Source organism: Ylistrum balloti, unplaced genomic scaffold (genome assembly GCF_031769215.1).
Source record: "Ylistrum balloti isolate Yb309-2 unplaced genomic scaffold, AGI_CSIRO_Ybal_v1 Utg369652, whole genome shotgun sequence".
NCBI lineage: Eukaryota > Metazoa > Mollusca > Bivalvia > Pectinida > Pectinidae > Ylistrum > Ylistrum balloti.
The window spans coordinates 2,035,043-2,062,797 of record NW_026781907.1 but is presented as its reverse complement, the minus strand read 5'-3'; the positions used below and the strand labels follow the sequence as shown (position 1 = coordinate 2,062,797).

The window sequence follows — 27,755 nt, the reverse complement described above, 5'->3', positions numbered from 1 at the left end:
GAGATAATATGGAATTGCAAAAATACACAGCGTTATGCTTCTAAATTCAACAAATATATTAATTTCAAGCTGTTGAGTAATGTTATGTAATTACAAGTGTTGTACGTAGACCTTCAAATACTGTACAGCTACAGGCAGGATAAGACATAATATTTTGACATGATGTATTTGATGTCGCACCAAATACATCATGTCATAATATTATGTCTTAACAAATGACCCATCATAATTGTGTACTTGCAGCATTAAAAGGTCTTCAAAATAATTACAGTATTGTGTTGGCATAAACAACTTAATATCTAGTTACAACACGGTTTATTAAGATTTCAACACACATCTGAACTGAACATTAAAATTGACATAAGGGTTTAAGCCAATTGATGTATGATACAGCTATTTCAATCAGTACTTGTAGATACACAGTAGAAATTTAATAAACCAGACAATTCTTTTTAAATTATTTGGTAGTTAATCTAGATAATTGTAATACCGTACAGGAATAACATTTAAACAGATACAGGAACATTTCTATTGAGAAATCACTGCTGATTCTTTTAAATACTGACTCTTCATACCATTAAGATAGATCTTGAGTCCATCTGAATCCAGTCTAGAATTTCGAGCAGTTTGAACAAGCCTGGTTGCAAGTTTGAACACAGCTCGTTGTTTGTTACTCTCTGCAGTGTTGCCATCCACCAACTGAAACATGTATTTATATCATTGATTACATGCAAACACAAAATGTATTGACCTAAAACCCTTCAGCAATTACAACTTTAGTTTCCAATATCAGTAAATGGGTATTTTATCCTCTTGACAATACAATAAGCATATTCATATAGCGTCTTGAATATATATAAATTTTTCGGGTTCAACATTTTGTACCTTACCCGATGTTTGTAAAAAAAAAAGCTGAGCAGATCACATGACTGATCACATGACAAGGTTAAGGCATTTTCATGGAATACGAGGTACATTTGGGTAATAAGCTTGAATAAAAACACGTGTGCCATTTATTTTAATTTTAAGTTGCAGAAAATGATCCCAAAAGCTTGTAGTCAAACTGTTATCACAATTAGATCCGATTATTGGTAATGACAATGTTGATTATGATGGGTGAATCAAGGGAGTGAAGACTGTTACAGAACTTTGGAGGAATGAAAGTTGGACATTTTCTGATCAGTAAAGGAATCAGATGATGCTCTATTGTTTAAAACTAAAATTGTTAAGACCAAAGTTTAACATTTACCATTATTAAGTAAAATACTTACATGTTTTGCTCGGGAAAGTTTTAAGGCACAAGTGGCTGCGTTTTCAATCACATCTCGTGGTAGACTTGACATTCTTGCCAATTCCATTCCTGAAAATGTGTGTATAATTTACATCTTAATTCCTCTTGCATCTTCTAAACAGAAATTAAAACAGACATTCTAGAAGCAATTAAAAGCCATAAAAACAATTTCTTAAAATAAATTTCTCTTCTTTTATAAGTCCTTTTTGTAACTTTGTCCACTTTCAAAAGTCGTATGATTCAGTTTAACTAATTACACGGCTTACACTTGATCAAAAAAAGAAAATGTAAACCTACTTATCTTGCAATTAATACAAGACGTCTGGTTCAGCATGTTTGACATAGCTTTCGAAGAAGCTGGATTGAGACTTTCAAATAACAATAATTTTGTACATAGATAACTGCATGGTATACAATGTTGCAGTGTCGTTGCATGGAACTTTGAAAACAACAACAGCAACAGGGGAGATGCTGTTCACTTAACTACTAAAATTGGGATCCTCTTATGAAAGCATTGATTGATTTGATGGCCAATCTAGCACCCACACATTTTGCTACTGTTATGTGTTATGTGTCATTCAGTAGGGGAATGGCATCAATGCTATGTCATCTTAGGAACCACTATACCTCCGCCTCCAAAGCAGTCACACTTTTGTGACAAACTTCACACTATTCATCTTCCCCCACAATATTAATAATTAAATAAGTATTTATATAGTTCTACTAATTTTAATGTTAATGACTGTAGCGATTTTACAACAACCTTCTCCATTATCACACAGCGTGTCCCTAATATCACCAACAAGCCCTAAAATGGTACATAGAATTCCTGCATAATAAAAGATTTAGCATAAAATCATTGTACCAATTAATTCCCTTGTTTGCCTAACACACAATGTACCAATCCTTTCAAATCAAAAAGCCATTTCATATGCTCACATCGTATAAAAGAAAACGATACATCACAATTATTTACAAACCAGTTATCTCAACTTTACTAATATCACATATATTAACAGGAAGAAATTCAATAAGTAACTGGGTTACATGTGTACAAATCTATTATATAGAATTGAATCAAAAGATAGAACAGTTGTGTTGGACCATAAACATTCACTAATCTCCAATGGTCATATCGACTCGGGCAAACCAAATTGCCATGTTAAACAAAATTCCTTCAAATCCTTATTCTGTATCGAAATCTACGGTATCAAAGTAGAGTAGTGTGAATTGTGAGGTTCAATGAAGAATATATTTTTTAGATGCATAATGAAATGTTATTTTAAGATTCGACTATTTATGAACCATGTCTACAAACATACCATAATGTCGCTCTTCCGTTTTGCCTTTTTGAATTGTGTGTGTGAAAATTATTTTCTCCTCTGCGCTTTCGGTGCAAATAGATCTTTGAACCTCAAAACAGTAGCTGTAAAAACATCATGGTGGTATCAATTTCTCGATCAGTAGTGAAAAGGTTGAAGAGCAAATGTCTGGTTTTGTCGAATTTGTCAAGGTATTCTATTTAGTCCAAAAATTTTAATGCCCTTTCATGCTTTCCTCTTGGCAAACAAAGAGTGATGGAAAAACACAATAATAAATTGATAACTTTTAAAATTAATGAAGTTTAATTAAACCAAATGAGTAAGATGTGTGGGTTGGTAATGAAACACAAGCAGCTATAATATATTTAGGACAATTCATTTGTGGTATGACGTGACACACATTACCTAAGCAACGATAGTTACTTAAAAAATCATACTTTTCCACATTGGGATACAGCACATCTAAATTGGTCAATTCAAGGAAGTGTGTGACAAAAATGGTAAATGCCTAGAAAACAAAGAAATGATTAGATCAGTGAGTTTCTCTGAAGGTTACATACTAAAAGGTTTGTCATTCGGAAATATTTCATAAATTTCAAGAACTGTCCTAGATATACTGCTTCTAACAACTACCACAAACATTCATACAGCTATTCAAAGTAAACAGTGGACGGTTACTGATATCAACTTGAAGGGATTAAAAGGTTCCCTTCAAATATACCCATGATGATACCGTCTTGCGATGACTTAAAAAGGTGCATAATATAATGTAGTGAAACTTGAGTGCAGATTTTCTTGATTTGCATGTAACAGTCATCCAACTGCAAGGTTTGTGGTGTAGGACTGATCTATCCCAACATTGCTAATAAAGTTGTATTATGTAATAACATATTTAAAGTATAACATCGACTGAATATATACACAGAATAGATATGTACATCTTTTGGACGGAATACCATAATATCTGAGGACTACTTATTCAGTTGATGTTTCTATGTCTCAAATTATAATTGACATCAATAAGTATAACATACTATATTTGGTATTTTAGCTTAAACAATTCAAGTTTCATTTACCTTCAATTGAATCAGATATTCACAGATAGAATGACAGATTCCAACTCCCTCTTCTGGACTGGTACCTAAATAATATTGGTAGCAGTAAAACAAGAGGCTGATAGTAGAGATGAAACAGGTATTAAAACAGTAGAAATGTGATATGAAATCAATGGATTTAAACAACATGGGAAGACATTTTCAACATCAAGAAACATTTCAGAAAAATGGTAAAGGACATTTCCAAAGTAAATGCAGGGTTAAAACCATTAGAGTAATTGAATATTTCAAGAACACATTTTAAAAGCTATCGTATTATCTATTTGATCAATATAAGTATAAGAAAAGCATACCTCTTCCGAGTTCATCTATTATTACCAATGATCTGTTTGACGCATTCTGGATGATGTAATTCACTTCTTTCATCTGAACGTAAAGTTAATATATAATCTATGAAAGCAGAAAAACATTTCTAATACATTATTTTTGCCTTCTGAACTAAAACATCATTTTTTGTCCTTGAAGACAAGTTTAGCACTGCAAAGTTCTTACATATAAATATATAAATTAGGCATACGAAAGCAAGTACCAATGTTATACTGAATGCTTCCTTTGATAAAACAACAGGACATCTGAACTCTCATTCAGTAAGGGTAATGATCATTATATACAATTATGTGTATAGTGTTTGAAGTGTTACACACAGAAGTATAGCTTTACTTTGATGCATCAGTGTCACTTTTGTTCTTGTCTCTAACATAAACATTAATTGTGTGTAAAGTATATGACATGTTACACAAAGAAATATAGCTTTAGTTTGATGCAGAATTATCATTTTTGTTCTTGCCTCTAACGTAAACGTTGAGGAGTTAGTTTCCATTTCATCTTCAGTGCTTATCCTTGAGAAAATCTGGTCCACTATTCTGAAAGATGCGTACTCAGCTGGGACATTGCATCCAACTTGGGCCATAATTTGAAGTAGAGCAATTTGACGAAGATATGTTGACTTTCCACTCTGAAAAAAACAATGTGCACAATTCCAAAGTAGAACAAAACATATTTCCACTTACATTTGTATGGATACTACTTCACAAATCACGCATTTAATGAAGCCCCATAAAGTCCCTATTACATACCTGATATACACAAACTGTAATATTTTTTCTGTGTTTCGTAATATAGCAGAAAGCTATTGTTTAGAAGTTTCCTGACATATATGATGGTGTAGTAGGGACAAGGTATTAAGAATACTTGGCACGTGCATTTCCCGTGTCATGTGTAGTACAGGTCATATGGTCTACCCATGTATAATAGGTAGCGATACAGTTATTATAGCCTTGTGCAGTGCATTTAAACGTAATCTCTAGTTCTTAACCCTCGGATTTTATTGTGCATCGCTAAACTTTACAAGAATGTCATGTCTGTGGAACCAGTATATTATCATATTCTAAAAACTTGGAATGAATCGTACAAATGCCAGCAATAGAGTCCAGCGAGCTAAACACATTCCAGGCTTTATTAATTATGTAGGACGAGTATATAGTAGGAAGTTGATAAGAAGAGAAATGTACCTTTAGATTTTTTTGGCACAATTGTACCCTTTAGGTTTAAATTGCACGGTATGTTTTTGGCTTGCAGAATTTGTTGTTAATGACTGATTACAACTGTATCAGCCTAAACGAACTTTAGAAGTGATTATAGTGATATTTTCAAGAGAAAATTTCATTGCTATCATTTTAGGAGATTTCCCAATCATAACCAATACTTTAGTATTCAACATGTTTATGTGCAGTTGTTTGAGCTAATCTGTGAAATCTCCTACTCCTACTAATTTGACAACACATAGACAAAGGGAGATAATCCATCTACACTCAGTTATGACTCAAATTATATTTTGTCAACATTGATTTCCATTCAGTATGGAAAGCACATCAAATGTTGAAAGTTTTATAACAAATCTTCATGTCAATATACATATTACTCATGTTAAGTGTGGTGACTATAGTTTGAAAGTCATTTATTTCTGCATTCATGAAAATGAAAGAATGAAACAATGTATTTCAGCCTTATTTCAGTCACTTTCCTTGATGATACAAAACTTCTGGATCAAAAAGGCACAACCTATATAAGTTCTTTCCTAACCAGATATGCATGAAGATAAATACAAAAATGGTCATTCACAATAGAGGTGTAACTACTAGAAACTAAATGATTCAAAAGTCACCACTATTGCCATTAATTAGCGGATTCTCACTGTTTGAATGAAATCATTGCATTGACTATACATTGAATAAGCGCTAAAGACACTTACCATGTTTGGTCCAGTTACCACAAGGAAGTTACTCTCATCTGAAGCATACTGACAAAGTACAAAAAAATTGTTATGGTAAGATGAAATAATATAGAATTTAAAACATGGTAGCTGATGCTTAAAAATAATGTTGATAAACATTGACTTCTACCAATAAGCTATATGAACATTGTATCAGAGTATGAATCCTCACAGAAACAGCCTGTGGATGTTTTTGAAGACCATCCGTAATGTTAATTCTATATTCACGTATTCTTGGGCAGGTTGTTGAATATACAATGTATCAAATATATTTTCATACTTTCAAAACAATGTTCAAGTGTTTCCTTACAGTATTGTTTGGTATCGTCTGGCCTATCGCAATCTTTTCCAAAATGGGATGTCGACCTTGCTTAATGGCTAAAGTGTCTGTAAATTCCGGTCTCACTGCAAAATATATAATTGCCATGTGATAAATGTACGATTTACACAAATTGTCTGAAGTATTTTTAGTCTTACTATAACAGTCTTACAGAAAAAAATGGAACTTACCATAATTTGAAAGAGTACACACATGAGCAAAGGACAGAAGAACATCTATAATAGCCACAGACTCCGTCAATTTGTAGAGACATCCTAGGTAGCTCCGGACGTCATTTAGCAATGCAGTCACAACTCTACAAATGTGCACAAGATATATTTTAGTTATGGATAATACATAACCTATGCATTTCTGAGGTAGAGGGTGATGTAGTTGTACCATTTATACATCTATGGTTATAACAGCATCTAACTTGTATCAAAGTGAAAGATGTCGTGTAACACCCGAAATACGATGTTTTAAGGGGACTTACATGTTTGCCATTAGGTATATTTCCTCAAGTGATTGTTGAATTCTTGCTGAAAGAAATATAATGAATTGGCAGAATTAAATCGTTCAGAAGAATGAAAACATCTGTGTATGTGACTTTGATCATTGTTTATATTCATAAACAAATAATGTCAAAATTTTGGGAAAATCATAGTATATGAATTTTCAGATCAAATTCTAATAAAAAAAACCATAGAATTCTTTATATAAAACCATTATTAAATGGTGTACACTTATTTTTCATTTAGTCGAGAAACGACTTTAAATATATAATATATAATATATAATATAATCTGAATTAACATTTTTTATACATCACACCTGTTTGCTGTACTAACAGTGATACAGTTCATTGCTGATCTGTAAATCCCATCATAAATCCTCTAACCATTCATTATACAAATGGCTCTGGTGTAATCATGGACATATTCTTAATTCTTGGGGTCATTGATCATATTGTAATTGTGAAAAAAGATACACATGCTGAAACATAATACAAAGTTCCTAGCAGTCTGCATTGTGACCGCAGCAAATCGTAAACTTTTGTTGAAATTTTGTTTTGTTGATTTCCTTGTTTGGACTCTAAATCTGTGAATGCATGTCTACAAACTTCATAATTAGTATACATAAGCTATACTCATTCACGAAATAACAATTTTTTGTAAAACCACCATAATTGGGCCCCATCAAAATAGATGACTTCACTAAGGTAAAAAATCTAGATTTCTAGATTATTAAATTGTTTATGTGGACGATATTTATGGTGATATACCAGAGATATTAACTGAATGAAATGAACGTTTGATAAATAATCAGGGTGAGTATGACTTAGAATTCATTGTTAAGTGTTTTAGTATATCACGCAGAGCAACTGCTCTGTCTACGTTTCCCATATATATGTTTACAACTTGTCTGTGATCATGCAATAAACTGCAATGAAACGGGAAGACAACAACTTTAAATAATGAAAAAGGGGTTAACAGGGTCAGAGATGACGCTGACAATTTCAGTATGAAATGACAGCTACATGGTAATTACAAATTGTGTGTCTAAAACATCATATTATGATACACATTACACATATAAGCTACATTAATTAAACCCGCCTCATTTAGACTGATGATTATCAAATTTTATATTACATTGTTATGAGATGCCAAAAAGGGGTCATATCTTATATATTAAGCAAAAGTAAGCTTGGATTTCTATATAAATACAAAGCCTGATTGCAATTTAAGTACACATGTGTCATATCATATGAACACAGATGGCACTATATGATCCGTGTTGTTGATATGGTGTAATTACATCAGTTGCAGATCACAGCGGTATCAGCTATTTTACAACTATATCACTCATGTTCATATACTGAATATGACAGGCATATTGGGAAAATACTTTTATCACAATAACTCAAAACGACTTTATTTTTATTTTGTTTTCTTTTATCAAACCATATATATTCCATAAATGTGGTATTAATGGAATGTTTTAAAAATATCTAAGTATGGAAAACACAAATTTAGGCAAAGTTTTCATGAGATTACATACAGCATGCAGATATACGTGCATCCATCTTGATCATTAACAGAATAAACAACATGTATCATTTTTATGATGTTTACATTTTGAAAAACAAATGTCAATCAATCATTGAAATCATGAGACTACTTTTCATATCAGAATTTCTGATGAAATGAAATATTTAAATGCTAGATACAATTCAAGTGTGGATATCTGCGTTTTTGATAAAAATATCATTAACATAATATCAACATCTCATGAAGTAACTACATGCTCATGTCAAACAACAACAAAAGTAAATAGTATAATGCCAGAAGACTTGTTCAATACCCATACCGTTCAATTTGATCTGAAAAACGAGATATGATCTGAAGCCAACATAGCTATATTGTAAAATAAAAAAAAAATTTCAAAAACATTTGCCAGGTGTCTTTACACTTTTTTGGTACCTTTTATATTGTATGAAAGACACACAAATGAATACTATCCATAGAAATTTATGATAAGGTAGAACATGGAGAAATGATGAATGAAACAACACCACAGATTCTGACTTCTAGAACTTGTTAGTAATGATAAGGGTTTAATTGTTGAAACTTTCAAGGAGGATGTGTGAAATCAAAATGAGTTCAACAAAATGTCAGTATACAGACAGACAGGTGCACTAACCCAAAATTCAATGAAATTCACAATTATTGATATTTTTCTCATCAAATATAGCAAATGTCTGTCATGCAATAACAAATCCTCTTGTTACACTTCATTATTTATACTTAATATCTATGCAATATTATTGGCTGATTAGTAAAGTCTAATACAAGGTTCATAATTCTGACAACTCATTTCAAGATTCAATTATGACATTTCCAAATCTCTTGTTTACTCTATCAAAATACCCACTGCATAACTCAAGATCGTTAAATTCAAATTCTCTCTTTACCAGAATAACTCAAGATTGTTAAATTCAAATTCTCTCTTTACCAGAATAACTCAAGATTGTTAAATTCAAATTCTCTCTTTACCAGAGAAGGAAAATTTTTAGTCAGATGTGGTAAGGAACCCCTTGAAAATCAAAATGATTTGCACCAAAACATACACTATAATTGAACATGTACTCGCACAAAAAATCTTTTCACTGCGTGATTGCCTAAGCCAACAACTGGCGATAGGCAATTTCGAATCAACATTCACATATAATGAGTGCATGTTTGTACTGCAGATTTCATAAAAGCATGAATATGCATGTTGTTCAACATGCATGTCATGCAGGAAGCAGAATGGGTATTGATTCAGGATTATGCAAATACTGTTATGTCTTAGTAACATATGTGAAATTCTACAAAAGCAAAAATTCAAAATTGTTTCTTTTTTTTTCATTTTTGCTTATCATTTCATGTTCAGTATATGGTTTGTTCAAATGCAAAACATTCACATCCATTTGTGTGTTATTGATTCTATAATAAACACATAAATAAAGCTACAATTTTGTTTTCTCCACAATATTGTTGTGTCAGATGAAGTATCAAATTCAGAACAACTGATGATGATCATGTAAGATACCAGTATCTAATGATAATAAAAAGAATTCTAGTAGGAAAATATTAAGCTTTGATAATACCAATGCTTAATTCAATTCCAAACTAATCAATGGTTAAAATCACTGATGAAATAATTTGATAAGTATGAAACAGGGACTGGACTCACCAAGTCTGTGGTCGTAAAACTCAGAGTGCTTTTGACTTTTGTGACCTTGATGAAAACTCCAGGTAAATTGTCTGCTGTTACACTATCCTTTCCTGAGGAGCAGGTCTGGATGAAGAACCCTCTTGCTGAATTATAGCTGGTCTTCAATGGCAAACCATACTGGGCACCCAACTGTACCACTAATTCTGATCAAGATAGGTTCAGAGCTTGATTTTTCATTAAGAGTACAAGTAATAACACAAAAAAAGCAAGGTGAGCTAAGCATATATTTAGGGATGAATACATAAACTGCAGTATAAACAAATTTGATTAACAACAAAGTTTTAAAGAAGGACATGTTTGTCACCTACTTTGTGAATGCCATTATAATGGGACAGACTTTATGAACTCTACAAATTGTTTACAGACTGCACACAAAAAATGTGATGTAACTGCAGTCTTCTGTGACTTTAATTGATACATGACCATATTTAGGAAAGAAATTATATCCAAAATGTTTTCACCTTTGATATCTTCATAGTTGCTCATCCCGTGTGAGATCTACGTTGTGTATTGATGCGTTGGTATATATATATTCTAGAACATTACTGCTATGCCTCATTCATGGACAAGAAAATTGAATTACAACAGAAGTCCTACATTAACATTATCATTTTTTGTATGACTTCTCAGAAATCCAGAATTGTGTAAAATATGAAATCAAAATTTATAGAAAAAATAAACAGCAATGCGATAATTGCAGTCTCGCCTAAAGGACAGAAAGCCAAAGTTACCCGATGGTATCATCTAGCCTGTTTCTTTATATTAATTTTAAATTCACACCCAAGAGAAAGATGTAAACATGTTTCTTATAACCATTCCTGCAATAAACATTGATTGATAACGACGATACTGTTAACCAAATAATCAACTTTCGTTTACCTTACACCAGTGCTCCATGTAAAACACTGAGAAAATATTGAAAACCTACCAGATATATCATCCACAATTTCAGTGTACATTCTTCTCGCCACATCCAGCAAACCTTCAAAATGAAAACACGATTTCAACAAAACTGCGAAAACATTTGGAAGTGATGATATCAAAGTCTGTCTTCGCATAATTTAGGGTGTATCAACAATTATAAATGGTTTCTAAATAAACTTCAGTATTCTTCTTAAGCAGAAAATTAACGAGATGTTGAAGAGACCAATATAAATTAGTTTCTTCTTTTCATTGTAGGTAAGTCACATTTCAAAAAGTCACCCACTGATTATTCCATATGAAATTCAGTGTGGTGATATATATTGAAAATTAATATTAATTAATTTATATTCAGAGTATATTTTGTTACACTTAGAAAGTTTTAAAAGAAACTATAGCGGAGGAGCCAACGTCAGGTGGATCTCGGAGGGTATTTTGGATGGGTAGTTCGCGTTGAGTATGGATACCTGAGGTATGCAGGGCAGTTATAGACAAATAAACTAATTATAATCAAAGAATAAAAACCGCAACATACTCAAGCTTATATCATTAAGTAGAAACTTTACTGTCTACTAGTTTCGACCTTATCGCAAGGTCTTCATCAGGACCTTGCTTAGAAAGTTTTGCTACATTAACAGAAATTAACGACATTCAAATTTGGAGTAATAAGACTTACCATTGATATTTGGCTGAAAGGGAAGAGACTTTTATTATCTAAAGTATGAGAAAAATGTATCTTTGAATGATTAGTGCGAAACAATACAAGTTGATAATATAAACCTTTAAAAATGAGAAATGATGTTTTCATATAAATGATTAATGAAAGTTCAAATTTTACAGATTTCAAGTAAGGAACCAATTCTTGAGCTGTTCTCTACCAGGTGTAAAATATATGTAAAACAATGTTGTGATGTTTTACTGAATAACTGCTGACTATTACAGTGGCTGATGTATTGGTACCGTTGAATGACACTAGGAACCGTTCTTAATTATCATGATAGTGTTAGATGAGGTTCTTTCATACTGAGTATACATACACTTATGCTTACAATGTCTGTCATAGAGTGTTGGCACATTAATAACCAATAGAATCTAAGACATTGCGTCATACTACACTTTCTTATAAATAAAACAAATTGACTTCTTGAGATTTTAATGCCACAACATATGTCAATGTATATGTATATATATATGCCCAACCGATTGGTCTGAAGACAAAATCTATATAGCCAAGCATTAATTTTTACCAGGGTTACATTACATATATTTAGTCTGAGATATCAGGTTTCTGATGAACAAAACAAATATTTGTTGAAAACTAGTAACTACAGTAACTCGTGTCAATCTCCAGATTCTGAACATATGATTGAACGAAAAAAAAAATGAAAAAATATATACACATTGACCTTTCTGAGATGTGACCTTTACCTTGACAGCAAAGCACTTCTGAGTTCTCATATGAAGAGTTCCCTTTTGAAAGCGTGTGTCCTCATGGATAACACTGGATATCTTAGTGATGATGATATCAAACCGAGGATCCTCCAGCGACTACAATTTCAGTACAACACAAACACATGTACGGTTCATAAGGACTCTGAGTCATAGATTTCAAATGCGCATGTTCTAATTGCTAATTGTTTTACTGGACTGCATTGACCTTCTGTCTACACGAGAAAAGTTTATTATAATGTTTCAAGTATAAAGACCCTTTCTGAAACAGTTCAGATTAATAAAATCCTAGGTTATCTAAAAGGTGTTGGTCATAATTTACCATTTTGATCTTTTTATGAGATTTTTAACATTTGTCTTTCACCTTTTAGTTCATTTGGTGTTGTTTCCTTTTAGATTGCTCTGTCATTCACCGGTTGCTGGCCCTAATGACTTATTATGTGTTGATGGGCCGTTAAGAATATGATGATGATAATAATAATTGCCAATTGAATCTATAATACCAATTTTTGTTTTAGTACATGTTGCCATTTAACATATAAAAAGACTTTGGAACAAAAATTTCAAATGAGAACATGCTAAGAATCTTCTGTCTGTTAGCTGGGCCAAAAATTATTCTAAAGAACTAAATTGACAGTGACATGTCTATTGCTGCCAGACACTAACAGATGAAAAGTTCCCTTTTTTTCAAACATTTTCTTTGGGTTGGTAATGTCAATAGAATATAAGTCCTTATAACACAACCAGTAGAGGCTTAGAGTGTGACATTTCGATGACTACACAGTCACCTTCAGATGAGTCAAAATATTTTCCACAGTCCCTTGAATTTCAAGATAACAAGTTTCGACTGTAGTATAATCTATGTTGCTGAGAAAAAAAATAAACCAACCTTACAGTAGGCTTTCAGCAGAGGATTCTCACAGTCTTTGAGGGCTGCTTTCAGTGGTTCTAAGAGTTCCAGTGTATGCTTCAGGTAGATAATGTTTGCGATCTTGTTCTCTGCTACCTTAATTGTCTCCTGCTTAGGAATCTGTAGCAGCAGAGAGAGGAGGTGATCAACATCTGGGAACTGACTAATCACTGTCTGTAGATTGTAAAAAACCTCCTCCTTCTCTGTTAACTCTCCAATGGCATCCTGTCTCATTGTTATGGTCTCTAGATCTGTAACAATGATCTCTAACTTCTGATTCCATCACCATCAATGACACATACCTTATGACTGTAAGCAATATATTAATTTACTAATTTAATCACATTGGAAACAAACTTTCAAAATTACTATCCAAGTCTTCATTCATTTCATGGTTATAATATATAATACATTCATAATCATAGATTGTCTCACTGTTCAAGTCAGGATCAGAGCATGCTTTTTGAGTGTCTTACATCTGGTATTCAATTTAGTACATTTCTTTAAGCTCATCAAATTAGCTACATTATTGCTAGGTATTTTATTTTAGCAAAGAACTTTGTCAATGTGCTTCAGCTGACATACAAAAAACTTCTCAAAATGCATATGCTATGAGGCTAGCACTGTACTTGAAGATCAATCAAACATTCTGACTTAACTCCATGTTAAGAAAATATAAATTTGAAATTTCAAGAAAATGATCTTTGCCTTGGACAAATGACTAATATGTATTATATTATAAATATTATATTATGTACTGTAACTGGTATATACAATATCATAGAAACTACTAACTTATATTCCACTGTTTTAAGATTGAAAATGTAGACAAGCTAAAGTAAAGCTGACTTCTAAGGTCTTTAAGCATGAGGTCGGAGTTAGGAATGCTGTAATTGTGATAAGCTACCTGAGGGAGGTTGTAGGATATTTGCTCTAAGTAGCCTTGCTCCTCCAGGAGTTTTAGTGTAGTTCAGTATACCGTATAGTGTGATGTCACTGGTAGGGTCTCTCAGATTCTGAAGCAGTTCTAAATTCTTTGCTGTAGATGCATCTTCAACACAAGATGATAGCTAAGATTTACAATCAACACAAGTTCATAGCAACAAAACTAGACTGCCTGACACCAGTTATTTGTCATGAATATCAAAGGTGCAATATTAAAAAACAAAAAAAAAAAACATATAAACAGTATCAGTAGAATTAAAAATGTGGTAACTGTTTATTTCACATATAAAGCAAGCTTCTGTAATATTTTGCTTTTTTCCATACCAATCATTGTTGTGTTTTCACTTCCCTGAAAGACGATCTTCAATGAACCAGGAGCGTACATGATATTCTGTATAAATTCTACGTATTTCATGAGAGATGCCACTGCTGCCAGAACGTAGTACCTACAACATCCACAACAAACTTACAGATTTTCATGATGAGTTGATCTATAAATACATCGTTTATTTAATCATTATCTTAATCTAATTTAATCTGTCTTTATCTTTAAGTAAAGATAGCACAATAATGAATCAATAGAACAATCTATTATCTACCAAAAAAATTCTTTTCTTTAATTTTTTTTTTAATTCTCTAGACTTGCTTTTTATCTATGCCTCAGCAAAATATCTCTTATCATTTATTTTCAAATACTTTAGAAAAGGTCAAATATCCTTCAGATGAACATAAGATAACGGCACAAGGGAGCTTTGATGCATTTGCTCAAAATCTTGGAAAAAGCTTCTTGAAGAGGCATATAAAAAGAGGAAAGTGTATGAAGGAGAATTGATCTTATACACTAAACCTAAGAAAATATCCTGCAATGCTTTTAATGCTTACTTCACTCTAACTTCCATCTCCACTGTATTGAACTCTGGCACACATAATTGCTTCACATACTGCAATCCTACAAATCACCAAGAATGAAATGTCTGTGAAGTATATGTTCACTGTACTTGGTTTGACACGGACTGCAACCTTGTTTTAGTTCACCTATTAATTCATGAATATATAATAGTTCGTTTTTGAGCATGTTGTTATTCCGCTTGTTTTTAAAACATTTAAAAAATTTGGATAAAAATTGGACATGAAGCATATGCATAAGATAAAAAATCATACTGTACATCAACATATGTGATATGGGATAAATATACGAAAGAATAAATAGCAACATATACCAAGCAAAAACATTGTTTGAAATGTATCCTTGTCGAAAGACAGTATTCATTTCTGTACATGAACAAAAAAATTTTTTTATGAGATCATAATTCTCGCCTCTTTTTTCCAAGAGCTTTTTGTTGTTCCTCATGTAATTTTTCCTAGTATTTTCTATTCATCAGATCATATCAAATTATTTAATATCTCAGAACTTCACAGATAGTGAATTTAATATCTGACCTTGAATGATGCATACTCATTTCATTTTAATCAATTTTGCTTCATGATATCAAAACTAAAATTTGACCTTGACCTTAAACAAAGTGACCTTAACTATTAGGATAATGATCTGCCAATTGATTTTGATCAAATTTGCTTCATAATGTTGTAACAAAACATATACCTTATCATGTGTGAAATATTTAGCTTCAAATTTGAAAACAAATAACGAAAATTATGCACCTTTATTATAAATGTATCTCACCAATGACCTTGAAATGAAGGTCACAGGCACCTAATATCAGTGCACTACATTGTACATCAATGATAATGGATCCTATCGACTTACATCAGTATATCTTACACAATTCCAAATATATTGCCCCGATATATATATATATATATAAAAAAAAAAAAAAATCACTTTTTCACACAAAGGATACACTGACCTTTCACTCCAAGACAAAAGACATCCAAGTGAATGGAAATAGTTTAAAAATATGTTTATATAATCTCTGAATACTTGATCCACATTGCATGTTTTTAAGTTGCAAATACAAGGAGGAGGTGTGATCAAGGAACATTATAAAGTAAGGTATGGAATTTATTTTCTGATAGGGCTTACCTCTTGTTTCATTGAAGTATTTCCTTTGGACTGTTGATATGCTTGTGTTTTGGAATTGGTCATTGAGCAATTTTAACAGCTTTGTCATAGTTCCATTTTCACAAGCTGTATTAGGTACTATAATCTGGGAATATAATGTAAAATTTTTTTATCAAGATATGAGAAATGATACAAGCTTATTGACTTATCTACTGGAAAAAGTGTAATATGTACAAAAACTCTATAATCACTTTATGGATTAGATGAATCAAGAATGGAAAGAGGACACATTGTCAGCTAGAACATCTATTGGATCCTCAAAGAAAAATATAGCTTATCTACACTAACAAAATTGAAAAAGTATATAAATTAAAAACATACATATAAAGGAACTCTCAAAGTTACTTACAGAGTTCAAGGCATGACAGTATTACATTAGTAAATCATCAACAGTATGTTGTCAAGAAATCAAACCAGTGATAGCAAAGTTTTTAAAATGTGTCAGGAAAGTTAGATATATATTTCATTCTAATACAGACACACACGTCATGCGAGGAAGAAAATCTACAAATGCCAAGTACTGCAGGAGCTGAAGCCAGTCAGAAGATTCTACAGGAATAGTAACCAGGTTCAGCATGGTATGTGCTGTCATATCTCACAAAGGGAATCATGTACAAGCTTATTTGAAGTGTGAGTCTTTCCTGTCCTCATACAGACATGTTCATCTGTGATTTATCTACATTTCAAGATGTCAGGACATTTTCCACCAAGCAAGCAAATATCCAGACATAATTCTCTATATAGAGGATATCAAATTCCTTATTTTCATGGACCAAATGAAGCAATTTAGAAAAGTATGTGTCATTTGTCCTGAACATATAATGCAGGTAAATTAATCACTGGTTCATAATATGAATACAGAAATTGAGACATATCAAAATTTTACCTCAATTGGTTGAAGGATTTGAAGCTTGGTAACAGTTTTAACATAGGTTTGGGTGTCTGAGAATTGAGAAAGAGTTAAAAACGGGCATTTAAGATCCAGGCTAGCCAATCCTATCTCTCCTTTGGCTAATCCTCTGCCTTCCACAATTGCTATAAATAAACATTTTACCAATTACATGCATTTAGACATATGTTTTAAAGTGAAGTTAGTGGCAGTGTTAGATAAATGGATAACCTATTATTAATGATCTCAGAATGATAATTTGTGAAATAGTGAAAAAGAAAAGTTTGACAATGGGATTATCACTCTGTCTTTATTTTCTAGGCAATGTAATACTCTGTCTTAATTTTCTAGGCAATGTAATGCCCAACAGTAAACAAAAGTACAGCATTAACCATGATAAATGAAATGTACAACTATCATTATAAATGTAATAGGGGCAAGTTGGTGTGGCTTGTATGTAATATTAACTATGTTCTCTGTCACTCAGATGATGGAGCATGCTTCTTTGGCTCAGTTGGTAGACCCGGGTTCGATTCCTGGCCGGGACACTCGACTATTTTCCCAGTTCTTTCACTTAGCAGTGCACAGTAGTGTTAATATATAATAATGTAGGTCTCTTGGATTATGAGAAATCTTTGCCTCTCCAAATTAGGGATCTTTATAGATACATATGGCAGAGCTACAAGAATCTTTATCCATGAAATATGTGTCACATTTTCATTACATAAGTCATATACCAACAATCACGGAAGATGCAGAATCTCTAGGAGTAGTTGTGCTATAGTTGAGGCTGGCTGGTGTTCGGCGTGAACCTGGAGTCCTCGGAGCACTGGTTGATCCAGGAGTTGTATATCCTAAACCTTTGCCTCTCTTTTTCACTCCAGAAACACTTGTACTGTGGTAAAAACATAACAATTACATATATATATAGTTTAAATTCCTTAAAGGGATATTACATCCAAGTTGAAACATTTCTAACTGTTCTGTACCTAAAATAAACTCATTCTAATGACTTTTAAAACTATTGTTAGCATCAAAATATCTCTTCTACGGTCAGTTTGAACAGGCAAAATTGGTGGGAATACTCCCAGCCAAACTGTCTAATTAGAGCACCTCAGGAAATGTGGAACTGAAAGTTTACTGAATCATTGATTTTATACAGAGTAGTAGGTAAATGCGCATAGGTATTTCTGTGAAATTACAATTTTATTACTTCATTAGGCTTATTTTCTGTTGATTTCATAATTTACAAAAATATTTCATTCGGTGGGTTTGTAACAATTCAAACCTGTTATGACACAATCAAGGTTGAGCAAACGTTTGTAAATCAATCTAGCTAGATCTATAAAGAATTTCTGCAATACCATATCTTTGTTTATGTGGTAAATTGAGGTGAACAATTTCCATAAGAACACAAGTAGATGATTTGTGCAATTTTCTTCAAAACTATCCTATGAAATCCTATTTTGTTTGGAATATCCCTTTAAATCATAAGTCTGGACTGACTACTCATTCATCGCATGCTGAAAGAACAGCTGACAAATGTAATGGAAAGAATAAACAAGGGGCCTTCTGGGACTGTAGCTGCTATGCACCTTATTATCTGAGGACTATCTGACAGGAGATATCTGACAAATTTCAAGTCAAGTTTATCCAAAAATACATACTCCTACATTTTACACTATATATGCACATGTGATTGGGTGGGTGGGGGGGAATCATGTTAGAGTACCTAGATGTAAATCCAGATGCGGTAGTGTATCTACTTGATTCACATCTTGCACCCTTCACATTTTGTCTTGGGTTTCTATGAAAAATCTCAGTACTTGTTTCTGATTCATATCCAGAGGGATTTGACATTGGTGTCTGTAGAAGTCCAAAATCTGAAAACCAAATGACGAAATTTCAAAACGGTAAATGCATGCACTGTTTGATTATGTTTATCGTTTTCAATTTTTTTTTATTTCATTATACTGAATCAAATATTAGTAATGTTTGTTTTTAATTAAAGAAGAGTTTCAATTCTGTCAAAATTCACTGATTTTAACGAATTTTTTTAACATATTTAGAGCCAATGATTTATCAACTTGTGAAGTCTAATTTTCTTTTACACGGTATCAATGTTATATATCATTATCTAATATTACTGTATTTTGGTTGTAGTGTCGCCATATCAAATCTTAAGCTCCTCTAGATCTTTGTTTCGTGAGTTGGCGAACGTGTGTCCCAGTTTCTGAAAAACAGAAAGCAAAATGGGTTAGATTTTGTTGAACGCATTTATTTTTCTTCGGAATAACGTTATATGAAGCCTATATGCCTACAATGTACATGTACCGAATGGGCCGTTCAAAAGGGTAGCACTCGTTTTTACTTGCCAGCAAAGTTTACCGTTCAGGAGTCGTCTGCATCTTGTTACCATCGTACTTGGTGTCAACTGTAGTCGTATTGTTGTCGTATCATATTCAAATATCTGGCCTATCGGTATAAAGTCAGGAAGATGTCATAAATAGTATCATATCCTTATGATACGATTCCTCAAATGAGGCTAAACATGACAGACTTACCAAAAACAACCTGTCAATTCTTCTACTCCCGTACATGTACATTACTTCGGAAACTCTCAAATTCATTCGGAACGATCGACTGAAAGTTGGTGCGTTTGTTTCGCGCGAACCACCGTTGGCTTGAAATGTTTTCCATACCATATAGTGACTGTCTGATTGAATGCTTTCCGGTTTAGAAAAGTTGACAAAAAGAACGTAAAAAAACAACATGCTACATTTCCAAATAATACCATGATTTCATCTAGTTTCTTGCTTAATTAGTCACCTCTAATACATAAGGCCCAACTCAGTGTCACCCCGTCATATCATTATACAAATTGAATAATAAATCTTCGCCAAGAATTGTAATTATATTCTGGGATCCAATTTCAACAAAAATGACAACTGTTTTATCCCGAGGTAAATTTTTAACGTTGAAGATGAGTTCGGGTCCTTTTGAAAAGATCAAAGATCCAATGTTGAATACGAAACCAGAGTGATTTTGAATAACGTACCAAGAAAGAGTGTAGTGTTCTGACGTCCGTCATGGTTAATCAGGTGAACGTCTTTTTATGACGCGAGGTCTAGTACATTTTCAACATTTAATATATGGCCACTCCGTCGTTTTGCAAAGGAAATAATGAATTAAAGAATTGATTCATGATGTAATTGAATTGTGATAATCCCATATCAACATTATTGTGCACTGTACTCGAGCTACCTCCCCTGAAATCGGACTGAACTCGTACGCTCCATGGTGACACCAATCAGTTTTTTGTAAATGTTTTATTTAAATGTTGACTAATATGTAATATTATTCCTATTACAATACAACGAGTATGTATTTGTTAGTTGAACCATGAACCATACGGAAGTTTGATTTCTATAAGCATTTGTCTATCGTTTCCAGACAAAGATTGATGGAATGTCCTATGAAGAGACAAAGTCTCTCTTGCATCAAACAGCCCAACAGTTCCACTCTTTGATTTTCAATGTGATAAAAGACCATGATGGAAATGGTGAAGGTTATCACCCCAGACCAAATGTGAAGAGTCCAGACTGGTGTTCATGTGGCAATTGTAGAGAAATGCCTACACAGCCAGAGAAGCTGTTACAGAGAAAATCCTGCAAAACTGTGTGACATTGCTTCCGGTAAGATTGTCCAAATATCACTTCACTTAATCAGAAATATTTTACTAGAAATATATAATAAAAAATGTATATGTTTCAGGTGGTATATGCAAGATTTTTTTTTTTTTTTAATTTTTAATTTTTGTTCATTTATTGCACCTTAATTAAGGAAATGTACAAATTTTTACTATGCAAAATTTTGAAATTTATAAGCATTTTCACGTTTTTTTTCCCTGTAGGATTTTGAAGTCCTGATTCTGGATGAAGCGGTTTTGGCTCTAGCACGCCTTTACAGGCAATATATGTTTGCTTTGCCAGATGGAGACGACTGGAAAAAAGCCAACAGGCATGCTGCCTATAGACAATACATACTAGGGCAAGTTGGCCACCTTGGTGCTGGTGACAGACGGGTAATCCCAAGCTGTGCAGTTTGGAAAATTAAAGACAGATTTCCTGATGACTTTGGACAATATACTGGCTTCAAGGCATCCAGGATTGGTTGACTGTGTTTGATGATAAATATGCATGTAATGATGTTGTTGAGATATGTTTGGACGATGATGCTTTTTTAAATTATTGTCACTATAGATAAGTGATCATGATGATTTTTAGAGTATTATCACTCATGAATTTGTTATGATGAAAATGAGTTTAAAATACTCCAAAAAATATTTGTGTGTGGATCAGGGTAGGTGATTATAATGCATGGGAATTGCATTGGAACAAAAAACGTTGATTTAGATGATTTGATGATTACAGAAACATTTCGGTACATGCCAAATAAACAAGTAAAGACACAAAACTTGTGTCATATTTTTATTGTTAGCACCTAGATGTACTGTAAACAACTTTATTTCATACCCTCATTTTGTTAGCTGGCTGAATGGCTACATCATGGAGCCAAGCAAATGTTACAATTGTAAAACATACATCAAAAAGAAGGAAATTTCATAATAACACTTCTTTGAAATAGTTTTATTAATTGTTGGCATAGATATTTCAAGAGCATCTGCATAGAAATCTATTTTAAGATAGAATACAGATGACAATAACTAGATACATGAATTTGTAATTTTCACACACATACACCTCACAATAGACACTCTCCAAACTTGTGACACATGCCATAATTGACACATACACCAAATTTGTGACACCATAAACCCTACTAACGACATACTCTATACTTTTGTATAAACACATACTGTCCCTGAGACTACAAATGATAGGTTTTACACATAAAACTTGAAACATGAAATACATGTGACAATTAAAACACCTGTGGCACCGTACTCGTGACACTCTCTATTTCACACACAAAAATCACTTCATTTTGTGACTTTTTCTTTCACTAATTTGGCAGTAGGTGGTGGAGGCAGCGGAGCTAAAACACTGGATATGTGTCTGGGATCAGAGGCTGATAAAAACCTGCTTTTATGCATGCCTTCTCGATCAAGTAGCCTCTTTCCAACAATAGCTGAAATCAGGTCATTGATATAGCTGTATTTCTTTTCCACTTTGTACGGCACAGCCGACCACCTGCCACTTTTTTTGTTGTAAGTTCTGTGGTATCTGTTAATAATTTGAATATAAGCCTTAAAACATTGAGTTTCATGGCAACAAGTTAACAAAGTATCAAATTTGAGATGCAGGTAAAATCTTCACAATATTGTGTCTATATAAGTATATACATGTAACAGGAACTGCCAGAACTGGCAATATCACAATTCTTATCTTACTGAGTCATCTGCAATTTTTTTTGTTTCTCTGCTGATGTGGGCATTATAATCTATGGCTGCCAAGATGTTGCTAGCCTTGTAGACAGGTGGAGTGTAAGATGTTGCTAGCCTTGTAGACAGGTGGAGTGTAAGATGTTGCTAGCCTTGTAGACAGGTGGAGTGTAAGATGTTTCTAGCCTTGTAGACAGGTGGAGTGTAAGATGTTGCTCGCCTTGTAGACAGGTGGAGTGTAAGATGTTGCTAGCCTTGTAGACAGGTGGAGTGTAAGATGTTTCTAGCCTTGTAGACAGGTGGAGTGTTAGGAAACCTTTTCGCTGCATACATCAGGAAGAGCTGGTGACAGTTTTCCAGTTCTGCTGTACTTCTGTAAGACATATATTATGTAGTATTAGCTTCTGTTAGAAGATGAATATGAATGTAAACATCACAGTCCTTTTCAATACCAAATACTGGGATGGTAAATTTCAACTTTGTGTTTTTTCCTTCTCTGAGAAATGCACTATTACCAGGTATATCTAACTCACATACAGTAATGCTGTATTGCTCTTTCTCATCTCACAGAATTTTTTCCTTGAAAATTCACACTGGATTCATAAAACAATATAAATTCACAAATCTGGTTGCCTGCTCTTGGTTTCCTTACCAAAAGTTCAGACAGTAATGTATTTTGTTGAGGAATGGCTTGTATAGCACAACCTTCCTCAGTGTGTTGTGAGCTGTACTGCCCTTTTCCAGAGACTTTCCCTCAGCCTCAACATCAGACAAGGGGCCGTGTGAACATTCAGCAACTCCATCATCAGTGTATGGAACACCCCACAAATGCTCACCAACAACATGGTGTAAGACACCTGCCCACATTCCCTGAAGTAAGAAAAGTACTTGTTGAAAGTTACATTATTAGAATATAAAATTTTAAGCAATATATGATTTCTTGAATTCTTATCTTGTGCATAATATTATGTTGTTATAGACAAGCACAATACTAACCATGAACTCCGAATATGCATTGGCATTTTGACAGACATGCCAAAAGTGGTTCACAACATCATGAATCCATTGCTTCAATGGCCTGCAATCCTTTGTCTGACATTCCTAGAAATGTACAAATAAAAGATGATCAATAACAAACATTTCTTGGTTTCCCTTTCAGTTCAAAATTAATTGATATCTTTTTATTTCCTTCATTTACCATGCATATGTATTTGCTGTATATATACTAAGGCAATATGTTATAGTAACTTATTGTAATATGGATTGAAAAGAACAATGGGTTGTACGAAATTTTTACTGAAGACAAATGAGGGAGAAAACATTATTAGCTCACCTGGCCCAAAGGGCCAAGTGAGCTTATGCCATAGCGCGTTGTCCGTCTGGTGTCCGTCAGCTTTTCATTTAAACAATACCGAAAGGCGTAGAGTTATCATATTTGGCTAGAAGGTTCCTTTGATGAAGCCCAACAAAATTTGCAAAATGAAATGACCTTGACCCATATTCATGGTCACAGAGGTCAAATGCGTTAAAACCTTTGAACAACTTCTTCCAAAATACCGGAAAGCCTAGAATAATTATATTTGGCAGGAAAGTTACAGAAAATATTAAACCCCTGGACACTAATATAATCTCTTTTTTTCCTTTTCTATTTATTTATTCATTTTATTTTATTTTTTTTGCAAATTTCTGCCTATATTTACAACATAACTGCAATATATCACTTCAAAATAAAGTTTGTGAAAATAAAGACCTATGTCGATATTCTGATTTTTACAGTAATCAAACTAAATTGACAAAACATGCCACAGCTACTTACTCATGAAAGCACCAATCTGTGTGTGAGCATCTGTCACAGCTTCCACCACCTTTATTCCCTTGTCTGACAGCTCTTCCGTGGTCTTCTGGAAACCAAGTGTCTCCTTTTACCACTTTTTCTGTCAGCTTCTCTTTTATCCAATGTGACAACATTGATGGTTTTATCAGTGTCATTTTCCATTGCTGTGTATGTGCAATACTGAACACTATGCCCTGGACTGTCCATTCTCCCATCACCTATAATATAATTTATATAAAGATAATGTAGTCATTTTATGAAATCCCAATTTTTCACTTTTGTAGTGTTAAAAAGCATACTATGAAAAAAAGTATAACCTCCATGTTAAAAATGGCAAGGTGATCTGGGACAAAATGTCTACAAGAAAGATCACTTCAGTTCAGTACATAGCCATTAATTATTAATTATACTTGCCAACCTAAGACCCTTTTTATGGATGATATTCTCACACAATTATAATAATGCTTATACTTTTTTCAAAAAGAAGACGGTCATCAACCACTGAAACTTCACTTACCCAAAATAACCACATCCTTTCCTCCTTAATTCAGCTTCACTTACCCAAAATAACCACATCCTTTCCCCTAAATTCAGCTTCACTTACCCAAAATAACCACATCCTTTCCCAGGGTTTTCCATAAGAGCCGGTCACCGGCCAATATGACCAGCTACTTTGATCATTTGGCAGCCTACACCAATCCAGTTCCGTAATAATGTTCCGTACACGACTACACGTACACGGCAGGCCAGCCTCCTGCTTTCACTACACAGCCTACTACTAACAAAATTATGGAAAACCCTGCTTTCCCCTAAATTCAGCATTCACTGTCTCCTGCTCCTTATCCCAAAATTCAACGATGGTAGGTACTATGTAACTTGTTTGCACTCTGTTGAATGTGGCTGCTGATAGAAATGTCATCTTCAAAAATTTGGCAGAAAGTGCTAGTTTGGTAAAATTGTTTCCTGATAATAGTGCTGCCGATGAAATTAAAAGGTGTCCAGCATGAATACATCTACATGACAGCCTGTGAGCACCAGCGATATGCCACGTGGCCTGCATCACGTACCTAGAAATAAATGGTATCAATGTACATATATATCTTGTGAATGAATAATGTCACAACTTAAAAAGAGGCTTTTCATATCTTTTACATGTTAACAAAAATATTCGGCCCCAATCCCAATGCAAAATTATATACTTTTTTTCCCAAGTTTCCCAATTCTGAGGAAAACGCCATTATTTTTCCCAGTTCTAAGGGCCCAGGCCCCAGTCCCAATATGGGGTGTGAGAGCCCTGATGATCCTTAATCTTATTTATAAGAGCATTTAAATTAAGAGATTTTTGTAGACGTCTTGACATATAAACATAGTGTTTAATGAGAATTAAAATTTTGTTATCTACAGTGTTAGCATTAGGATGGATATTTCAACCAATGCTGATTCCATGGAAGGGGAGAGTGACAGTGATGAGACCAACATCACAGGTAGTGATGACATGGACTTAGAACAAGAAAATCCAGATGAGCTGGATGAACTGATCGAGTCTGACGACGAGCCATGGAGTGAGGACTCCGATTCAGATCACGAAGATGACAAGGAGTAACATAATTCCAATTAAAATTGGAAGATAACTGGCGATTGCCATTGCCTTGACCTCTGTTGAGAATGTCACTGCTTATTTCTAAAAAAAATGGGCCCTTCTGATGAATAGGAAGTTGGTTTTAAGGATAAACTAAAGTAAATCGCTTTTTTGGAAAAATCCCGAAATCAGGCATGCCGGTGTAGCCAAACTGACAGATGTGAGCAACAAGTATACATTCAAACTGGGTTTATAACAAAACAGACATGAATGGTTTACTTAATTTGGACTGAAATTGTGCACTTTGGCCTGACTGACTGAATCAATTTATTTCTGCCACTTTCAAAAAATTCCAAAATAATGGTTAACTTTAGTTGATCCTTGAATTGTTACCCTATGAGATGAGCTAGCTTGGCTGTAGGGCGTGGTATTTTGGGGGTGTCTGACTCGGACCCCCCACCACTGAAAATGTCTGTCAGTGGTCATTTCTGATAAAGTAGGCCCAACTGATAAATTTGAGGCTAGTTTTAAGTTGTTACCCCATGAGCTGAGCTAGCTTAGCTGTTGGGCGTGGTACTTTGGGGGTGTCTGGCTCGGACCCCCCACCACTGAAAATGTCTGTCAGTGGTCATTTCCGATAAAGAGGGCCCTACTGATAAATTTAAGGTTAGTTTTAAGTTGTTACCCCATGAGCTGAGCTAGCTCAGCTGTAGGGCGTGATACTTTGGGGGTGTCTGGCTCAGAACCCCCACCAGTGAAAATGTCTGTCACTGCTCTTTTCTGTTAAAGTGGGCCCTACTGCTAAATTTGAGGCTGGTTTTAAGTTTTTACCCCATGAGCTAAGCTAGCATGATTTTTTGGGGCCCTTTTTTGAGCTCTGGCAGGGGTACTCCACTATGAAAAAATTCTGTCATTAGTCATTTCTAATACACTTTATCACGCTTATTACATATTGAGTTGTTTTCTTTGTTACTCATGAAAGCTAAGCTAGCTCAAATTTTCCATGTATTATCCTGCCCCTGAGGACCACACCCACCAGCAGGGGACCGGCAGACTTTCATTTCTTTGTTTGCCCAAGTATATAGATCCTTGCTGTGCACAACAAAATTTGTTACCTTTCCAGCTAGGCTGACCCTTGTGGGCTCCTGCTCTATGATACTGTAAATAGTTAGTATTGATTAAAAATTTATGAAGAAACTCATCAAAGGAGAAAAATGTCAAATGATCAGAATTTTTAATATATACCAGTTATGGCAACATTGGTGGTATATATACTTGATTGGAGGATGGACTGGAGGATTGTAGCTGTATGTCATTCTTGTACATTAAACCATACTGGATAGAAGATATATCTATTGCCCACTTGAATGTCATTCTTGTACCATAAAGGGGTTTTTAAGTAGAGTCTAAAGGGTCGGACTAAAGGGGACTGAGGAATAGGGTCATTTGTGTATGATATTTTTGAGATTTGCTTTTCCAACAGTAATCACAATGGTGGTGCAGCATCACCAATTTTACCAAAACCAGTTGGTATACAGTGTTTTTGTTGATAATCTTAAGTATGAATTTCTTTCAGAAGTATATCTTGCAGGTGGATCTTGGGATGAGCTGACCTCACATGGCAGTATTTAGCTGTTGTAGG

At 33.7% G+C, this 27,755-nt stretch overlaps 1 protein-coding gene and 1 pseudogene across 1 annotated transcript; one reads left to right on the top strand and one right to left on the bottom strand.

Annotated features, from left to right (window-relative positions):
• Positions 1–528: 528 nt before the first annotated feature.
• On the bottom strand, positions 529–19,468 carry LOC132557178 (mutS protein homolog 4-like). Its single transcript, XM_060221676.1, has 25 exons — positions 19,444–19,468; positions 19,029–19,179; positions 18,034–18,191; positions 17,294–17,442; positions 16,369–16,492; positions 15,207–15,273; positions 14,649–14,770; positions 14,287–14,430; positions 13,359–13,630; positions 12,449–12,568; positions 11,697–11,709; positions 11,028–11,081; positions 10,058–10,242; positions 8,690–8,702; positions 6,813–6,858; positions 6,511–6,635; positions 6,311–6,405; positions 5,980–6,027; positions 4,516–4,683; positions 4,022–4,094; positions 3,690–3,754; positions 3,051–3,121; positions 2,614–2,717; positions 1,272–1,360; positions 529–699 (listed from the first exon to the last, which is right to left on the bottom strand). The coding sequence occupies exons 1-25, from the start codon at positions 19,466–19,468 to the stop codon at positions 529–531; spliced, it is 2,652 nt and encodes an 883-aa protein (XP_060077659.1).
• A 917-nt stretch (positions 19,469–20,385) lies between these two features.
• Positions 20,386–21,528, top strand: LOC132557167 (P2X purinoceptor 7-like; annotated as a pseudogene).
• The last annotated feature ends 6,227 nt before the right edge of the window (positions 21,529–27,755 follow it).

Coding starts and splice junctions, on each gene's coding strand:
- LOC132557178 (XM_060221676.1), bottom strand. CDS start 19,468: ATGGCGACACTACAACCAAAATACA. Junction 15,274..16,368: donor ATACTTCAATGAAACAAGAG/GTAAGCCCTATC, acceptor GGTGATTTGTAG/GATTGCAGTATGTGAAGCAA. Junction 6,406..6,510: donor GTGTACTCTTTCAAATTATG/GTAAGTTCCATT, acceptor TATATTTTGCAG/TGAGACCGGAATTTACAGAC.